The sequence below is a fragment of the Enhydra lutris genome, unplaced genomic scaffold, assembly GCF_002288905.1.
Source record: "Enhydra lutris kenyoni isolate GAN:26980312 unplaced genomic scaffold, ASM228890v2 scaffoldscaffold57, whole genome shotgun sequence".
Classification (NCBI taxonomy): domain Eukaryota; kingdom Metazoa; phylum Chordata; class Mammalia; order Carnivora; family Mustelidae; genus Enhydra; species Enhydra lutris.
In genome coordinates this window covers 5830839-5847010 of record NW_019154141.1, presented here as the reverse complement: position 1 = coordinate 5847010, position 16172 = coordinate 5830839, and the positions used below count along the sequence as shown (strand labels likewise).

Below are 16172 nucleotides of genomic sequence, written 5' to 3'. Positions count from 1 at the left end.
TCAAATAAAAGAACTCTACGCTATTCAAGATTCCCACTTCCCAGAGAACATGTAGAACATGGTCTAGGGGAGAGAACCAAGGAAAGGGTCCTTTTATCCTTTGCCCCTCAGTGTATGGCAGACTCAGAAAAATATGCCTATAGGCCTCATAATGCTTTGTGAAAATGTCAGACATAGGCATTTTCCCAAAACTTGGCAACACAGGATGAGGCAGAATATAAGTGTAAAATGCATGAAATATCAAGTCAGTGAGAACTGGTCTAAAAACTCTTAAAAAGCAGGAAGGCATGCTCCTACAGTCTGCATAACAAAATGGTAAGTGCTCACTCTGCTGACAGTATTTCCAGAAGTGACTCAAGGGAGGGTAGCTTTTTCCTGTTGGTTCTGTTCTGATTAGAAAGTGGTTTTCCGAATTTCTTGCAACAGAGGTTTCGGTAAAGATGGGGGGAGGCAGAGAGTTTGAGATGGCAGTCTCTGGTGAGAACCTGGAGGCCAGGAATTCTGGGTGACAAGCTGAAGACAAAATGTGCTTGCCCAGACAGCCTACTGAGAAAGGATTGTAAGGTCATAGCTCTCGTGGGCCAGAGTGGATGCCCACACCCACCTCCATCTATGGAGCTGGCCAAGAGGTTGGCTAAGGACAAGGTGAGATCTCTAGAAAGACTTCTGGTCACACTAAAAGACTAAGTGTGAAAACCTCTGTCATATGCCTTGTATACTGGGAACATTCTGACATCTGTATAGCTAGCTAGCTCTCCATGCATGAACCCACCCATCCGTCCATCCATCCATCCATCCATCCATCCATCTAAGCAATCTCTCCACCCACTGTGGGGCTCAAACTCATGACCGCAAGATCAAGAATCATACGCTCCTCTGACTGAGCCAGCCAGATGCCCCATTTCTTTTTTATCACGATAGCACAATGTGTCTCCCTTCCAATGACTTTTTCCTTCATTAAATAACTTTTCAACCACTTTATAATTGAAATGAACTCTTTTGTTTCATTTCTTCATTATTAAGAGGCATATATGTGCCATCATTTCATGTTCATTTAATTGATTCAGAACAGCCAGAGAAACTTTGGTTTTTAATAAGACTACAAATAGGAGCACCTGGGTGGCTCAGTGGGTTAAAGCCTCTGCCTTCGGCTCAGGTCATGATCCCAGGGTCCTGGGATCAAGCCCTGATCAGGCTCTCTGCTCCGCGGAGAACCTGCTTCCTCCTCTCTCTCTGCCTGCCTCTCTGCCTACTTGTGATCTCTGTCTGTCAAATAAGTAAATAAAAAATCTTTAAAGAAAAAAATAAGACTACAAATAATTCCTTAATGCATGATTTTACAGGTTGAGTGGTTTGCTTTGAATCTTGTTTATAAATTTTATGAAAATAACATCGACTCTAGTTCCCTTTCTTTCCCCCAGACCAACAGCAAAGCTCTGGTACTGACACAGGTGCCATTTACTGGGCAATTAGCCACCAGCCCTTCTCCTCACCCCAGAAGTCCATTGACATGTATAATCCTTTAGACTTTAATTTGCCCTCATTATTTTCATATTTTAAACAAACAAATCAAATTATCTTATAACATGCTCCCTTTTAAAGAGTGTGGCATACCCTCATTGTCCTGGCAAAGCTTATTATGTCATTTACATTTTTCTTCTGGAAAGTGTCATTCTTTCTTCCCAACCACCACAAAGCACTCTGAGAGTCAGCACAGTGTAGCTTCCTTCCTACAGCAAGCTGACTTATGTGGTACTTAAAGGCAGGCTTAATTGGAGAAAAGAACTGCCTTTTCAGTAATGATGCAAGTTAACACAGCAGAGCTGAGAGACGAGGAATGATTTTGCAGAATAAACAGTTTAACAGGGCAAGTTGGATTCCGTTTTCCATTTGTGACCCAGTGCTGGACATTCTGTCCTTCCAGTATCATGGGCTTTTCTCAGGAATAAACCAAAAGTTGTGATTTTGTGTGTGTGTGTGTATATCAAATGTCAGATCTGAAGGCTTTTGAATCAAGAAGCCACAACTCGAAAGAATGTTCTGCTTGTGCTGATTGAGTAATTGTGGTCACTTTCACATTGTCCTTATGTCAGATTCCGAGGTTGGAACTCTAATGGCCTAATAATTCTTTAGAATCTGAGACCAGGAGCAGCTGCCAATATAAACTGTCATTTTCCTTTCATCTCAGTACATCTTAACTTTTTTGAGAGTGATATATTATTTGGTTACTTTTCAATTGTTTAAACTGATTTTTTTTAACAGATAATAAAAGTGATTTCTAGACATACTGCTTTCTCCGATTAACCTTAAAAAGATTATGTCTTACATCTACATCTTTAAACTACGAGCAAATTTGAAAAGTGGTACCTTTCTCAAAAGCAAATGCGATTTCGCTTCTGGTTTGATAAGACTGATAAAATATGGTTGACTTAGTCTTTTCCCTCTGTGGAGTGTGGAGAAAGGAGCAGATGTAATTCTGTGACCTGTCCTGTTAGAAACGCTTTCTGCTAGAGTCCTATAAGGCTAAATTCTCAGCCGCTCCCTGACCCCCAAGTTCTCACCGGCCCCCTTGGCCTCCTCTCCCTTTGCCTACTCTTCCGTGGGGCAGGAAGTCAGGGTCTCGAACCACCTCTTTTCTTTCGACTTACATCTTTCAAGTGCATCTTTCTTGGGGATGAAAGTGCAGACTTACATCTGCACCTAATCTGAGACCCCTCTCTGCTGCTCAGAACCTCCTTCGACTTACATCTTACAAGTGCATCTTTCTTGGGGATGAAAGTGCAGACTTACATCTGCACCTAATCTGAGACCCCTCTCTGCTGCTCAGAACCTCCTCCCGGTGTGACTGGTCCCCTATGACGTCCCACCAGCACCTTAAACTCAACTTGTCAAAAACCAGCCTGCCCCCACTGCTCTGGCTCCTTGTCCCTTCAGTAGTTCATGGTGTCATATTCTGTGGTTGTTCAGTGTCACAGCCTTGTGGTTATCTCTGAGTCCCTCTTTCCCTTGATGCCCCATTCTTGATTCCGCCACACCCACCCTAGCCCTCCTGCAAGCCCCTCCCATCACATCTGGCCTGCACTTTGGTGGCAGCCTGCCTACTTCGGCCCTGGCTTTACTCTGTAGAATTAGTTCCTCACAGTTCAAGGGCCAAAAACACTGAGGCATGAACAGGGCCAAATACCGCCATGGGATGAGCAGAAAATTGGCTTCTGGCTTTGGCGTTCGGGAGGTAACAAGTGACTGTGATGAAAACGGACTCAGGAGCGTGGTGGGGACAGCTGGCAGGTGCGACGGGCTGCCAAGAGGCTAGACAGGAGGACAGGCACGCTGCGTGTGGCCGCTCCCAGGGTCTACTACTGGAGGAGGAAGGAGACGAGGCAGGAGGCCAGGAACTATGTTTTGTTTAAGACAAGAAAGGTACACCTCTCCTTTATTTTCTTCTATGAAATAAAAATTAAAACTAGGGGTGCCTGGGTGGCTCAGTCAGTTGAGCATCAGACTCTTGGTTTCGGCTCAGGTCATGATCTCAGATTCCTGGGATCGAGCCCTGTGTCGGGCTCCATGCTCCACTTGAGGATTCTCTCTCCCTCTCCCTCTGCCCCTCCCACCTGCATGCATGCCCACGAGCATGTGTGCACATGCGCTCTCTCTCTCTCTCTCAAATAAATCTTAAAAAAATAAAATAAAGATAAAAAACTAAAAAAAAAAAAATAAAGGAAGCGTTGTATTTTTTATTAAGGCAGAAACCAGACAATATATCACCACAAGTAACAATAATGTTATACACATACATATATGTGCCTAGATACAGATATTCGGAAGGTATAGTTGTACATTCTGTGTTTCGAGAAACATAATAACCTTTAGTTTCATGTGCTACATTAAGGACGTTTAGAAACCCTGGTGACCGAAGTACCTCTCCTCAGGAGTTCGTTCAGATATGTATTAGCTCCTTCCATGAACACGAATTCAGGGTCAAGTGTGTGCCAGGGTCAAGCTGGCCTGGCGCTAGGCTTGCAGACCTGAGGGGAGAGAGCCCCGAGCTCCTGCGGCCATCCGTCCTGAGTGGACCCGGACGCTGACTCTCTGAAGCCCCAGATGGATAGCAGCCCAGAGGGGTCCACCTCAGCTCTCAGGACTGACGTCCTCAAGCCAAGCAGGTGCAGCAGCTTCCAGGCAAAGAAAGGGAAAACAGGTTCAGATGGAGAAAGAGGCAGCGCGAGTAGCAAAACATACAGAATGTGAAATTGGTATTTTAAAATTCCAGTCTGGTGCCTGAGTACCAGCCACGGGGACCTGAGCAGGCTGCGGAACCTCCCTGACCCTCAGTTCTGTGCTCTCTAATGCAGAGGAAGCAACACCTACCGTCCAGGGCTGCAGTGAGGGTTAAAAATAAACCCCACTCCATCCCTGAGAGCTGCCGGGGTTACCTGATGCTGGCCAGAGCAGTAGCGGGGCGCTGGGGCTTCAAGGGGCTCAGCCTGGCCAGAGCCAGAAGACGGAGGTCCCTGCGAGCCAGGCCCAAGAGCTTAAGCTGTATCTCAGGGACGCTGGAGTCCTGTTTGAGTATTTCCAGGGGTACAGACATAATTAGATTTTGGTTTAAGAAGATCCTGCTGACAGCAGGATGAGGGCAGATGGGAGAGCAGGAAAGACCGGGAACAAAACATGCAAACATTCTTCCCACTCCAGTAATCCTTCCTCTCCCCGATGATGCCATCAGAAAAGCAGATGCGATCCTACCTGTTGGTAGCTACCAAAAGGAAAAAAGAAACTGCGACTTGATCAGCAAACACAGGAACAGTTGCATTCGCAGACCGCAATAACAGAAGTGTAAACAAGGACACCTTCCAGCTCGTGGGCAGACTTGGTTGAACTGGAGGTTTTTTAATCAGACATAATATCAAGGAGTCCCTAAAGCTTTTAACCTCATCCTCAAACCCTTTTACTTTTTAAATGAGAGGCTCTTGGCCTGGGGTTCATCTCTGGATAGGCTTCAGGCAATGTGTGGTCTTCCTGAAATCAAAGACCAAATCATAAGCATAGTTTTTCCATGTCGAGAGTGACCATAAAACATTGATGAGATGCTGCCTGGATCTAGAACTCCAGAAGAGGTGAGGAGCCACTGTGGATGTCTGTGTGCAGAAAAGACTGGCGTCGCTTTGAAAAAATCCTGAATGGACACTGGGACATTTCGGTCTGAACTTCAGACTCTTGCGCCTAGCTGCAACCTCACATCTTTGCTTGGATGCGTCATGGACATTCCAGACTTACCGTAATGCATCCTAGGCTGGACAGATGTTCTCCCCCTACCCTTCCCTTATGTTCTCTGACTGCCTCCTCCTACCTGCTCGAGCCAAAATCCTGCGGATCTTTTTAATTTCCATGCTCTGCATCCACCCCTTGGGGATGTCACTCTATCTTCAAACCCCCAACTGCTACCACCCACCACCCTGATCCAGTTCCCCATCGTCCTTCCCCAATATGTTTCAGTGACCTCCACCCTGCCTACCTGCTTCTGCCCTTACCCCTTTTCCATCTGTTCCTCACAGCAACCAAAGCCACACTTGCCCACACCTTCCAGCAACTTTTCCTTCTACCTCTGAATAAAATCTGAAGTTCTTATTTGCCCTCCAAAGCTTTGCATGACCTGATGTGACTTGGCACCTATGATGTCCCTGATGGTGTGACTTCCCCCGGTGTCCCTCTCCACGCTGACCTGAACACCCCCACCTCAGGGCCTTTGCACATACAGTGTCCCCTGCTTGGAAGGCTCTGCCTACAGATATCCATGACTTGCTCTCTCTCCTCCTTCCAGTATTTGCTCAAGTCTTCCTGGGCCATCCATTTTTAAGATTGCAATACCTTCCCTGGCCCCATTCAAGAATATCCTCCTGCCCTGATTTATTTCTCTTCTCCACTTATCACTAATATATTACACATATTTGCTTATTGCCTATCCCCCCCCCCAATGTAATATAAGCTCCGTGAGAACAGGGAATTTTTTGTTGTCTGGTTTCTTTTGCTCTTCTATCTAGAGTGCCTATCACAGTTCTTGACACACAGCCGGAAGTCCTTTGCCTTGATTGAATTTTGTTTTGAGAATTTATTTGGCACCTTTGCAGTTACCATGCTATGTGTCCTTCTCACTTATAATTTTCTGTATATCATATCAATATTATGTCAGATTGTTTGAATGCATTCTGTTACTTTTCGAATTCACCTCTTAAAATAGTAATGGAGGCAATGATGCTTATTGATCTCACGGTTCCTAAATTCCCCATGTTAACCTGAATTCTGTTTCCAGCAGCCACTTGGCCACTGAAAGAGCTCCCCTCCGTACACTTCTTACAGGCTCCTCAAATTCCACACCATCCTTCATGACTTAATAAAGAGATTCCTTTAAGGTAACTATTAGTATGATTGGGAAACCCATCCTGTTGGTCCGCCATTACAATTCCTAGGCTGTCACAACACTTTTCAGAGTGCCCTGTACCCTGCAGGTGGACTGAGAGCTACTTTCATTAGCGATGGCTTTATGCTTTGCTGCGTGCTTGTGGCTCTGTGCTGGGAGTAGCAGAGACATTTTTCTAAACGGAACTGACACCTGCTAATGTGTCTGTCTTCTGTTTGGAAACTGTAACGTTAGTAATTCCTAAAGCAGAAAACACCTGGGTGTGACCTTAAGAGGCTGGTTTTGTTTGCCTGAGCTCTGGGCACCAGCCGTAAGGGCTCAAGCCGAGGTTTTCCTGGCAGTTCAAGGGGTAAAACTTCTTTTCGAGGTGCAATTTTTTAACATGTATGTGTTTATCTTCCACTATTTCAGGCTTTACAAGATGAGCTAGAAAACCGCGCCAGCCAGGTGCGATGTGCAGAGAAGAAACTTCAGCACAAGGAACTAGAATCCCAAGAACAGGTAGGTGCCCTCCGCGCTGCCGCTGGCTGGTTGGCTGCTTCCTGTCTCCAGGCCGAGCAGCTTCTGTAGCTCTGGTTGCCCCTGGGATGCGTTGGCCGCAAGGAACAGACTAGCCCAGCCCTGGTTGGCATAAACGGCTTAGCGACCCATGACTTCACATGACCGGAAGTCTGCAGGGAGGGCAGGCGCCGGGCCCAGTGCTTCGGGGCCTGGCTCTGCTTCTCTGCCATTCCCACGACTCTGCCTCCTGGGATGGCTTCATCCTAAAGCAATCCAAGAGGTCTACAGCAGCTCTGGGCTTCCCGTGCAGACCTAGCAGTGTCCAGAGGGCCCTTCCGAAGAGTAAAAAGACCTTTCCCAGAGCCACCACGTGCCTTCCATGCAGCCCTTCACATCTCATTGGGTAGAACCGATCACGTGCTCAGCCTGGCCTGTCCAATCCCTGGCAAGAGGACTCAGGGGACCTCCCCCCACCCCAGCCCCAGATTAGCCTAGACTGGTCAGGATGCACCTGCTGGGGAGGGACTAGGAGAGGAAGGGTAGTCTGGACCGAGAAGAGAGGAATGGATGTCCTCTGTGCAGAGGGCAGTGTCTGCCACGTCATCACCCTCGTATGTATGGACATTCTCGTACTCCTGCAAACCAAATATTCCTTCGAACTTTAATTTTCCCTCTCTTCTCATGTTGGAGAAAGAAGTCTAATAGAACCCGAATAATCTGGCTATGACAGTAGCTAATGACCTATTTTATTTTCAGATGACAGGATTATTTTCATCCAGTTCTTCTGGTTATAGTGAATTATTATTTGTGGTAATTTTGACAGCTTAAATGAAAAGGTCAACGTTATCAATAGAGATCGTGAGTCTTAATGAAACCTTTGATAAACACAGTGTCCCTAGCCATGGGGTAGAGCACTGCTAACGTTCTCCTAAGTGCCACCAGCCTTCGTGCACGAAAAGCGCCATAGGTATTGGTGGATTTCCACCCTTTAGCTGTCTTGTAGAAACACGAGGTTAGATGATTATGACCTCGTGGGAAGAGTAAACACTGATGGGCGGCTGAGAGGGAAACTTTTTTCATCTTTGCAGGTGCTTACAAACAGGATCCGAGGTAGGGGTTTGCACAAAATGGCAAATGTGAGCATCTAGTAGATGCTGAGTATTAGTACTCAATGACTTGACTTGACCTCGTAGAACTCCTTCCTACTCTGTCATCTATGTCCCTTGTAACGTACCTGCCATGTATCTATGTGTAGGTCATGTCTTACATCATAGGCATAAGCATGCATGTATGTACACATACGTGGACCTGCGTGAATTGTCTAGAGTCTAATGTACATTTGGTAGCAGGATCACAGTGTAAGACGGTACCAGGATGGACCGTTTAATAATAACTACACTTGATCAAAGGCCCAAAGGTGGCAGACACTGTCTGAGACACGTTACACATGGTAGTTCCTTTGTCATGAGAATAACCACATAGGGCCAGGACTGCCATCCCCATTTCATGGAGGGCACACAAAAACCCAGAGAGGCTGAGTAACTGGTCCAAGCTCACACAGCTAGTGAATAGTAGAGGTGAATTTGAACCCAGATGTGTCAGAATTTTGAAGCCTTCCTCCTGCCGGTGGCCTACGGTTGCAGATCCCCGTGGCTCAGTAGCAAATGCCACTCACTGGCCAGGGACTGAGCACAGCAGAGGGCAAAGGCACCCAAAGCCGAGCCTATCTGGCAACAGGCCACGATGGTTCCTTAGACCTCGGACACCACAGCGTCATGTTCAGGTGTGGCCCGCACAGGCCTGCGCACTGCCCAAGGGCCGCTGAGCTCACCCTCCGTCTCAGATGCTCGAAACTGGGAGAAGACCGGCTGCTTAAAAGCTGGAAACGGTGCTCCCTCCTGGGGCTCCTCCAATTCATGATAAAATATGACTTAAGGTAAAACTTTGTTGACGTCACTCCAATTCATGGCAAAACTTCACACAGAAAATTCCGTAATATATTGAGAGTAGGGAAATTAAGAAATCCCAAATGAACAATAGGGAAGGATTCAGGGGCCATTTTTTGTCTTTTTTTTTTTTTTTTTTTTTTTTGCTTCTTTTTGATCATCAAAGTTGCTTTCATCTCTGTAGCGACAATGGCTTTTTAGACTATTTCTTGCGCTAATTCCTGATATCTTCTGTTAGGGCTACAGTTTACCAAAGAAATGTCAGGAAATACCCATGGGTAAAACTGAGTATTTCGTAACCGTCGCAACCATAAAACGTTGAATTCTTTCCACAAGATCCTAGGGTGTGGCTAGGATTCGATGCCAATTGTTTCAACAAAACTGAAGAGCAAATAATGAGCACGTAATAAATCGTATTCCTCTATCATTCACTTAATTTAACTTCGGTTTTATCTAAATTTGACCTATGGCCCCCTTTCAACTTGTGACACTCATGGAAATAGTCAAAAATAATGACAAGTATCACCATGGACATTTTGTAGGGTCTCCTTATAGATGAGCTTACTTAGGATACTTCAGATGTTGAAATTGTGTTGGGATTTCTTTTTTTGCATCTGTCAAAGCAACTGTAGGACCAGTAGCCGGTCTGACATCAGCCTATCAAATAATCAAAACAGCTTCTTGGAACTTTCTTCCCTTTCTTTTCGACCAAATATTATTATCCTGATACTCATTGCACAAAGAATCAAAATTGAGACTGGCAGAATTACAAAGGACAATTTCCTGGCCTTCCTTTTTTAACTTGCTTGCTTAAAAAAAACAACAACAACAACAACAAAAAACTGTTTCTGTTTTTCATTTAAGAAAAATTCCTGTGTTTTGAGTCTATAAAAACAAAAAATGAATGAGGCATTTTAAAAGTTATGTTTTTAATTAAAAACAAAAAGCTGCTTCTCATCAGGTCTTGATGGGCGGTATTCTTGCCGTCCGCCCCTTGCCTGCACGCCGGCATCTCTCCCCTCACCACGGGGGCCTCAGTCAACGGAGTCACCAAAGAGGCGTTGTTCACCCATAGTTCCAAAGGGTTAATTTGCTCTAATGCACTTTCATGATAACACAAGTAAAATGAGAAAAATACTCATTTTCTAAGTCAGCCCTATAGAAGCACGTGTCCTATAATCCACAAATAACAAAGTAATTTTAAAATCACCCTTATTTTTTTCCATACCAGGAGTTAATAATTTCAAATTCTAGATTAGATGGAGCAAGAATCCCATAGGTGCAGCAAGGGGGGCGGGGGGGCTTTCAGAGCTCTGAGCAAACTTCCTCATTGTGCAAGGAAAATGAAGTCATCCGAGGGGCACTCAGTGGGTTAAAGCCTCTGCCTTCAGCACAGGTCATGATCCTGGGGTCCTGGGAGCAAGCCCCGCATTGGGCTCTCTGCTCGGTAGGGAGCCTGCTTCCTTCTCTCTCTGCCTACTTGTGATCTCTGTCTGTCAAATAAATTAAAAAAAAAAAAAAATCTTAAAAAAAAAAAGAAAAGAAAATGAAGTCATCCGAAAAGGAAGTGAATCCCTAACATGGTAGCGGTGGGCCTGGGGTAGGACTTCTCCTACCCATGTGCTAGGCGGGCAGCTCACTCCCAGCAACTGTTTTCCCTCTGTAAAATGAATAAATGTCGTGTATCTCTTAGGTTCAGATATGTGTAAAACCAAATCTCATTCATGGGAGCAAACAAGATTTCATTGTTTGCAATGAGACTAAGTAATTTGCTAGCCCTGGCCAAGATAATTTGGTCTAATAAGTCACAGAAAAGAGAGGGAAGAAAAATAACAGTCTAACATTTTACTTGATATTTTTAACACTATATAAAGGCACCAAACAATGTCAGATAATCACATACATGGGACACAACCCCTCCTTTGAACTGAGTATCTTAAGTTTTGAAAGTATGAATAGCTTTGATTACATTGGTCATGCAGTTTCTCAGAAGATGATTTTAGATAAGTTACTGAGAAAAAAATAATACCTTCAAGATCCAGTAAATAAAGTATAATGCTGTGCATTTCACTCACAGGGTCATACCTTTTTTTTTGCACATTTCATTCTTTTAATAGGCATACTGTGCTGAGCAGCGATAGGTGCTGAGAAGACACAGATGAGTAAGTCATAGTCCTTGTCCTCGAGGAGCTTATAGTCGAGTAGAGCAGAGAACATATGTGTAAAAGGGACTCCAGGCATGGAATTTAAAGGAGGTTCTTTTTCTTTGGACTGGCATAGAGGCCCGGGCTCACAGGATGCAGAGAGAACACACACATTGGTACTGCTGTCCATCTTCCCCAAGGGGAAGGGATGGAAAGCTCTCTAGCTGGTAAAAGGGTAGGGTCCACCTCCCCAGGCAGAGCTTGGAGCTTGCAGGCAAGTGGTGGTTTCAGAATCCTTCGGCCTTCAAGGGAACCAGGTCCTTGCTGAGCGGTGGTGGGGGCGGGGGGAGAGCAGTGCTGCCGCCAGCTTCTCATGGAACGCCTGGGTGCCTACCTCATCGTGTTGCCTGGGACTCCCCCTGGAGATCCTGTCCGGTTTTATGGCTAATGTTTTGGGGCAGCCAGCTGGTTTAGCTCCTTGTCATATCTGGTGTGCCTAGGCACAAAGGGTCTGGACTGTGCTGACAGAAGTAACTCGTAAATTGTCTTAAAATATCGAGCGAAGGCAGCCTACTAAATGGGAAAGGCTCTTTGCAAGTGATATATCATATAATGGCTGACATCCAAAATATATAAAGAACTTACACGACTCAACACCAAAATAACCCAAGCCACCCGATTAAAAAATCGGGCAGAGGACCCGAATAGACATATCTCCGAGAAGACATCCAGATGGCCGTCAGACACATGAAAAGATGCTCAACAGCACTCATTATCAGGGACATGCAAACCAAACCACAGCGAGACATCGCCTCATACCTGTCAGGATGGCTAGAAGCAAAAGGACAAGAAATAACAAGTGTGCGAGAATGTGGAGAGAAAGGAACCTTCGTGCACCGTTGGTGGAAATGCAAACTGGTGCGGCCACTCCAGAGAACAGTGTGGAGGTTCCTCAAAAAATAAAAAAATAAAATTACCATAGGATGCAGTAACTCTGCTTCTGGGTATTTACCTAAAGAAAACCAAAATATCAATTTGGAAAGATAAATGCCCCCTATGTTTATTCCAGCATTATTTACAACAGCCAAGATATGGGAGCAACCTAAGTGTCCATCAATAGAAGAACAGATAAGGAAAATGTGGCATATATATATGTGTGTGAGAGAGAGTGTGTGTGAGAAAGGGAGAGAGATATTGGAAGATAGGTGAAATTTATATAAATGGGGTATATACAATGGAATAAATACTCTATATGTATGATTACACACAGTAGAATATTACACAGCCATAAAAAGTGATGGCATCGCGCCATTTGCAACAACACAGATGAACACAGGGGGTGTTATGCTGAGTGAAGAAAGACTGAGGAAGACAAATACCATATGATTTCACTCATGTGGGTTCTAAAAAAAACCAAATGAATAAACAAAAAGCAGAATCAGAGCTATGACAGAGAACAAACTGATGGTTGCCAGAGGGGAGAGGCATGAGACGGGTGGGCAAAATGGGTGCAGGCAGGGGGAGGGGAGGGAGATACCAGCTTCCAGTTATGGAATGAATAAGTCCCGGGCATGAAAGGCACAGCCTGAGGCGTATAGTAAATGATACTATGATAGCGTTGTATGGTAACTGACGGTAGCTGCACTGTGGGGAATGGAGCATAATGTATAAATTTGTCAAGTCACTATCTTGTACACCTGAAACTAATGGAACATTGTGTGTCAGCTATACTCAGAAAATTGGAAAATTACTAAAATGTGCATACACTAAATCAATAATGTAATTTATATTACATATAATATACATGCACATATATGCTGGATATAAAATCCAGTCACACTTAACATCTCAATCTCAGCTTTGTAGCAGCTCACTTTATATTTAATTGATCTAGCCACACCAATTAATTTAGGAGAGAATCCAGTGAACACAGGTGATTGTGTCTGTTTGAGGAGGGAACAAAGGTTGTCCCAGAGACCCCTACCAAGAAGGAGGAGAGGCTTCAAGGACTCATATGATCTAGCAGAGAAGCACTACTGCTCCCAAGTCGATCTTGTCGCTACTGGTCGTGTGCTCTTGGGCAAGTCATGTAACCTTTTTGGATACCAAGTTCGTAAAATGTCGGTAACAATACTTTCCCACAGGATTGATGTGAACATCAAAACAAGATAATGTGTGAGAAATACTTCAAAAAGCATAAAACATAATGCAGATGAAATGTGCATCATTACAGTTGCTCATAAAGTACAAGGGGACATGTGAGCGAGGCATTAGCAGGACAAAAAGACATTTGGAACAGAATGAGGGAAGCCATGAAGCAGAACGGGCTCAGAAGGCTCGGGGAATAGTGACTAATATCGTGGTCACAAGGTAGCGTCAGTGAAAAGGAGAATAAGACCAGAGATCTAGCTGGGTTCATTTCATCCATTCACAAAAAAAAAAAAAAAAAAAAAAAAAAAAAAAAAAAAACTTGTGTTATTACCTATTCTTTACCAAGCAGAGCACTGTGTGTTAGGAGCATTGGTGGCCAATCTGGCATGGAGTGTTAAGGAAATCACTCACTGGTCAGAAAGCGGTTGTCCGCCATTGAGGATTTTTGCCCTTTAACTGGGTAGTGTTCTAGGATTGCATTTATACTTTAGAAAGATTAATCTGGCAGCAGCAGATGAGATGAACCAGGGGTGAAAAGAGATGAATTCAGAGGGTATAGCACTAAAATTCACATCATGAGTCACAAGAGACCAGGAGGGCTCGAACTCGATCTTGTCAAAGGGAGTAGAAAGAAAGGAGGAGATGAGGAGACTCACTTGAAATTCCCAGAACATAAAGATGCAGAGGGCAAGAGAAAAGCATAATACCACGTCTTTGAATTGATAGACTGATGAATAGTGTATTTTCCACGAGATGTTGAGTCCAAGAGGCTAGCTGCAGGACGTTCGTTTGGAGACATGTAATAGAAAACCTGAACTAGAACTCAAGAAGGAATGGAGGCATGTCTGGATCCTCTTGAGGGGGGAACCTAGCAAAGCCCAAAGGATGTGGGTGATACGGAGAGGCAAGAGACGAGAGGCCCGCGGGCAGATGCGTGGACAAGAAAAGGTAGCGGAGGATCCAAAGAGGGTTTTAAAGGATGATTGGTCAAGGAGAGAAGAGCAGAGCCAGAGGAATTTAATGTCATAAAAGCCAAAAAGATTTCCCCGCTAGACTTTCAGCTCCTTGAGGGTGATGGCCCTATGTAACAATTCAAGGCACCCCCTGGTGCTTTTGTCACACTGAATTGCTCAGTAAAGTCCTTGCTGCCCTGAACCTCATCCTCAAAACTCTCCTGCCCACTCCAGTGTCCCTCTTTCATCTGTGCTCTTTTAACACTTTCTGTGAAACTCTGTTAAAGGTTTTCCCATCACGCTCTCTTAGTAGATGTTTGCTCTTTGAGGATGGGCCCCTGAGTTGAGACTTTATCATATTCATTCTTATAACTCAGCATTCGGCCCTATGCTGGGCCCATGTGGCACCCGGTGAATTCTTGGAAGGAAGACAAGAAGGAAGGAGGGGGGCGTAACAGCAACATCTCCTACAAGGAGTCTGAGAATGAAGAATTCCAGAAGCCACCGAACTTTGAACTACAGATCATTTACGTTGCACCCCCCAACTATATGCTAAGTAAACTTTTTCTGAACATATTCTTGTCTAGGCTTAGAGTAAATATTATATTCCTGTATAATTGTCCTCTGCGGCGAGTGGGATCATTGAGCGTTCTCATCATGTCTTATGTCATGGCTTATCTGGGGCTCTCAGAACGGTTCGTAGGTTGGGGAAAACCAAGAGAAAGCAGAATGCCAACACCCTACCCACACAACCCACTTTTCCTCTTGTTTTCTTAGTCATTTTTTTCCACCTTTATTGAGGTATAATTGACAAATAAAACTGTATATATTTAAAACAAACATAAGACAATGTGATGATATGATATACGTTGTGAAATGATTGCCACAATTAAGTTAATTAACACCTCCATCACCTCACCTACGTACTGCAGTGTGTGTGTGTGTGGCAAGAATGCTTAAGATCTACTCTTGGCAAATTTCAAGGAGACAACGCAGTCTTATTAACAACTGTCACCTCGCAGTACACTAGATCCCAGAAGTAGCTTAACAACTGCAAGTCTTCACCCTTTACCCAACATCTCCACATTCCCCTCCATTCCCCGGCCCCCAGCATCACAACATTCCACTCTGTGTCCATGAATTCGCCTTTTTTCTGTCTTTTTAAAATTCCACAGAGGGGTGAGAGCCTCCGAGCTCTCTGCATTATTTCTCTCAGCCTGCTGTCCTCTGGGCTCACCCATGGTGTCACGAATGCCATGCAGCCCACCTTTCTGCTCCTCTCTAAACCAGGACCACAGGATGCCCTCAGAAGGACAAAGCAGGAGGGATAAACATGAGCCAAGCCTTTTATTTTCTCTGCAGATAAACTTAGCATTCGGCAGCTTCCTTCCCAGGTTCCTGGGTTTAAGAATAAAATTGGATCCCTTTAGTATCGGTGGCTTTGGGGTCCCATTACCCATCTCTGGCAGAGTCTTAGCTGCTTCTCCCTGGTCCACACTTAGAATGCTCACGATTTGTATTCCCAAAGACTTCATTTGCCTCCCACAAAGCCCAGTGATCTATGGGGGAGTAGCATGGATTTTTGGGGGAAGCAACATCAGTATCTTTAAAGTTTCCATTGGGTAGCACTCTGTGCCTTTAAACCACCTCAGTCATCCAGAGTAACTAACAAATCCGTAGAGACACAGGCAGCCCTACAGAGGAAGACACTGTATAGACAGAAAATCAATGAGGCAATAATCGTGACAATTGTTAAGAGGAAGAATTGGTCTTTTGCAGATTTCCAAGCCTTTAATTTCTGTTTTCCATAATGGATTTTAAAACTTCACAGCCGTAGCTGCTTTTGGCTAACTCATCTACAGTGGAATCTATTTAAAAGTACTAACAGCTCAAAACTATGTTTTATCCCAAAGCACATTATGAAAACAGGAATAATAATTGCAACAGAAATAAAATTCAAAGACTTTTATTGACTTTTCATGTTTAATGGTTATTATTCTGGCTTGTTTCGAGTAATTTTAATAACCACAGTTTATTTACAAAATTCAGACTAATTCTT

The 16172-nt window shown here is 44.5% G+C and overlaps 1 protein-coding gene across 1 annotated transcript in view; it reads left to right on the top strand.

Moving 5' to 3' along the window:
- LOC111158116 (centrosomal protein 112) overlaps positions 1 to 16172 on the top strand; it is a 414110-nt gene that overhangs the window by 364371 nt on the left and 33567 nt on the right. Inside the window, exon 23 of the mRNA XM_022519974.1 lies at positions 6830 to 6919. Within this exon, the coding sequence (XP_022375682.1) occupies positions 6830 to 6919 (90 nt within the window). The remainder of the gene's footprint in view (positions 1 to 6829; positions 6920 to 16172) is intronic.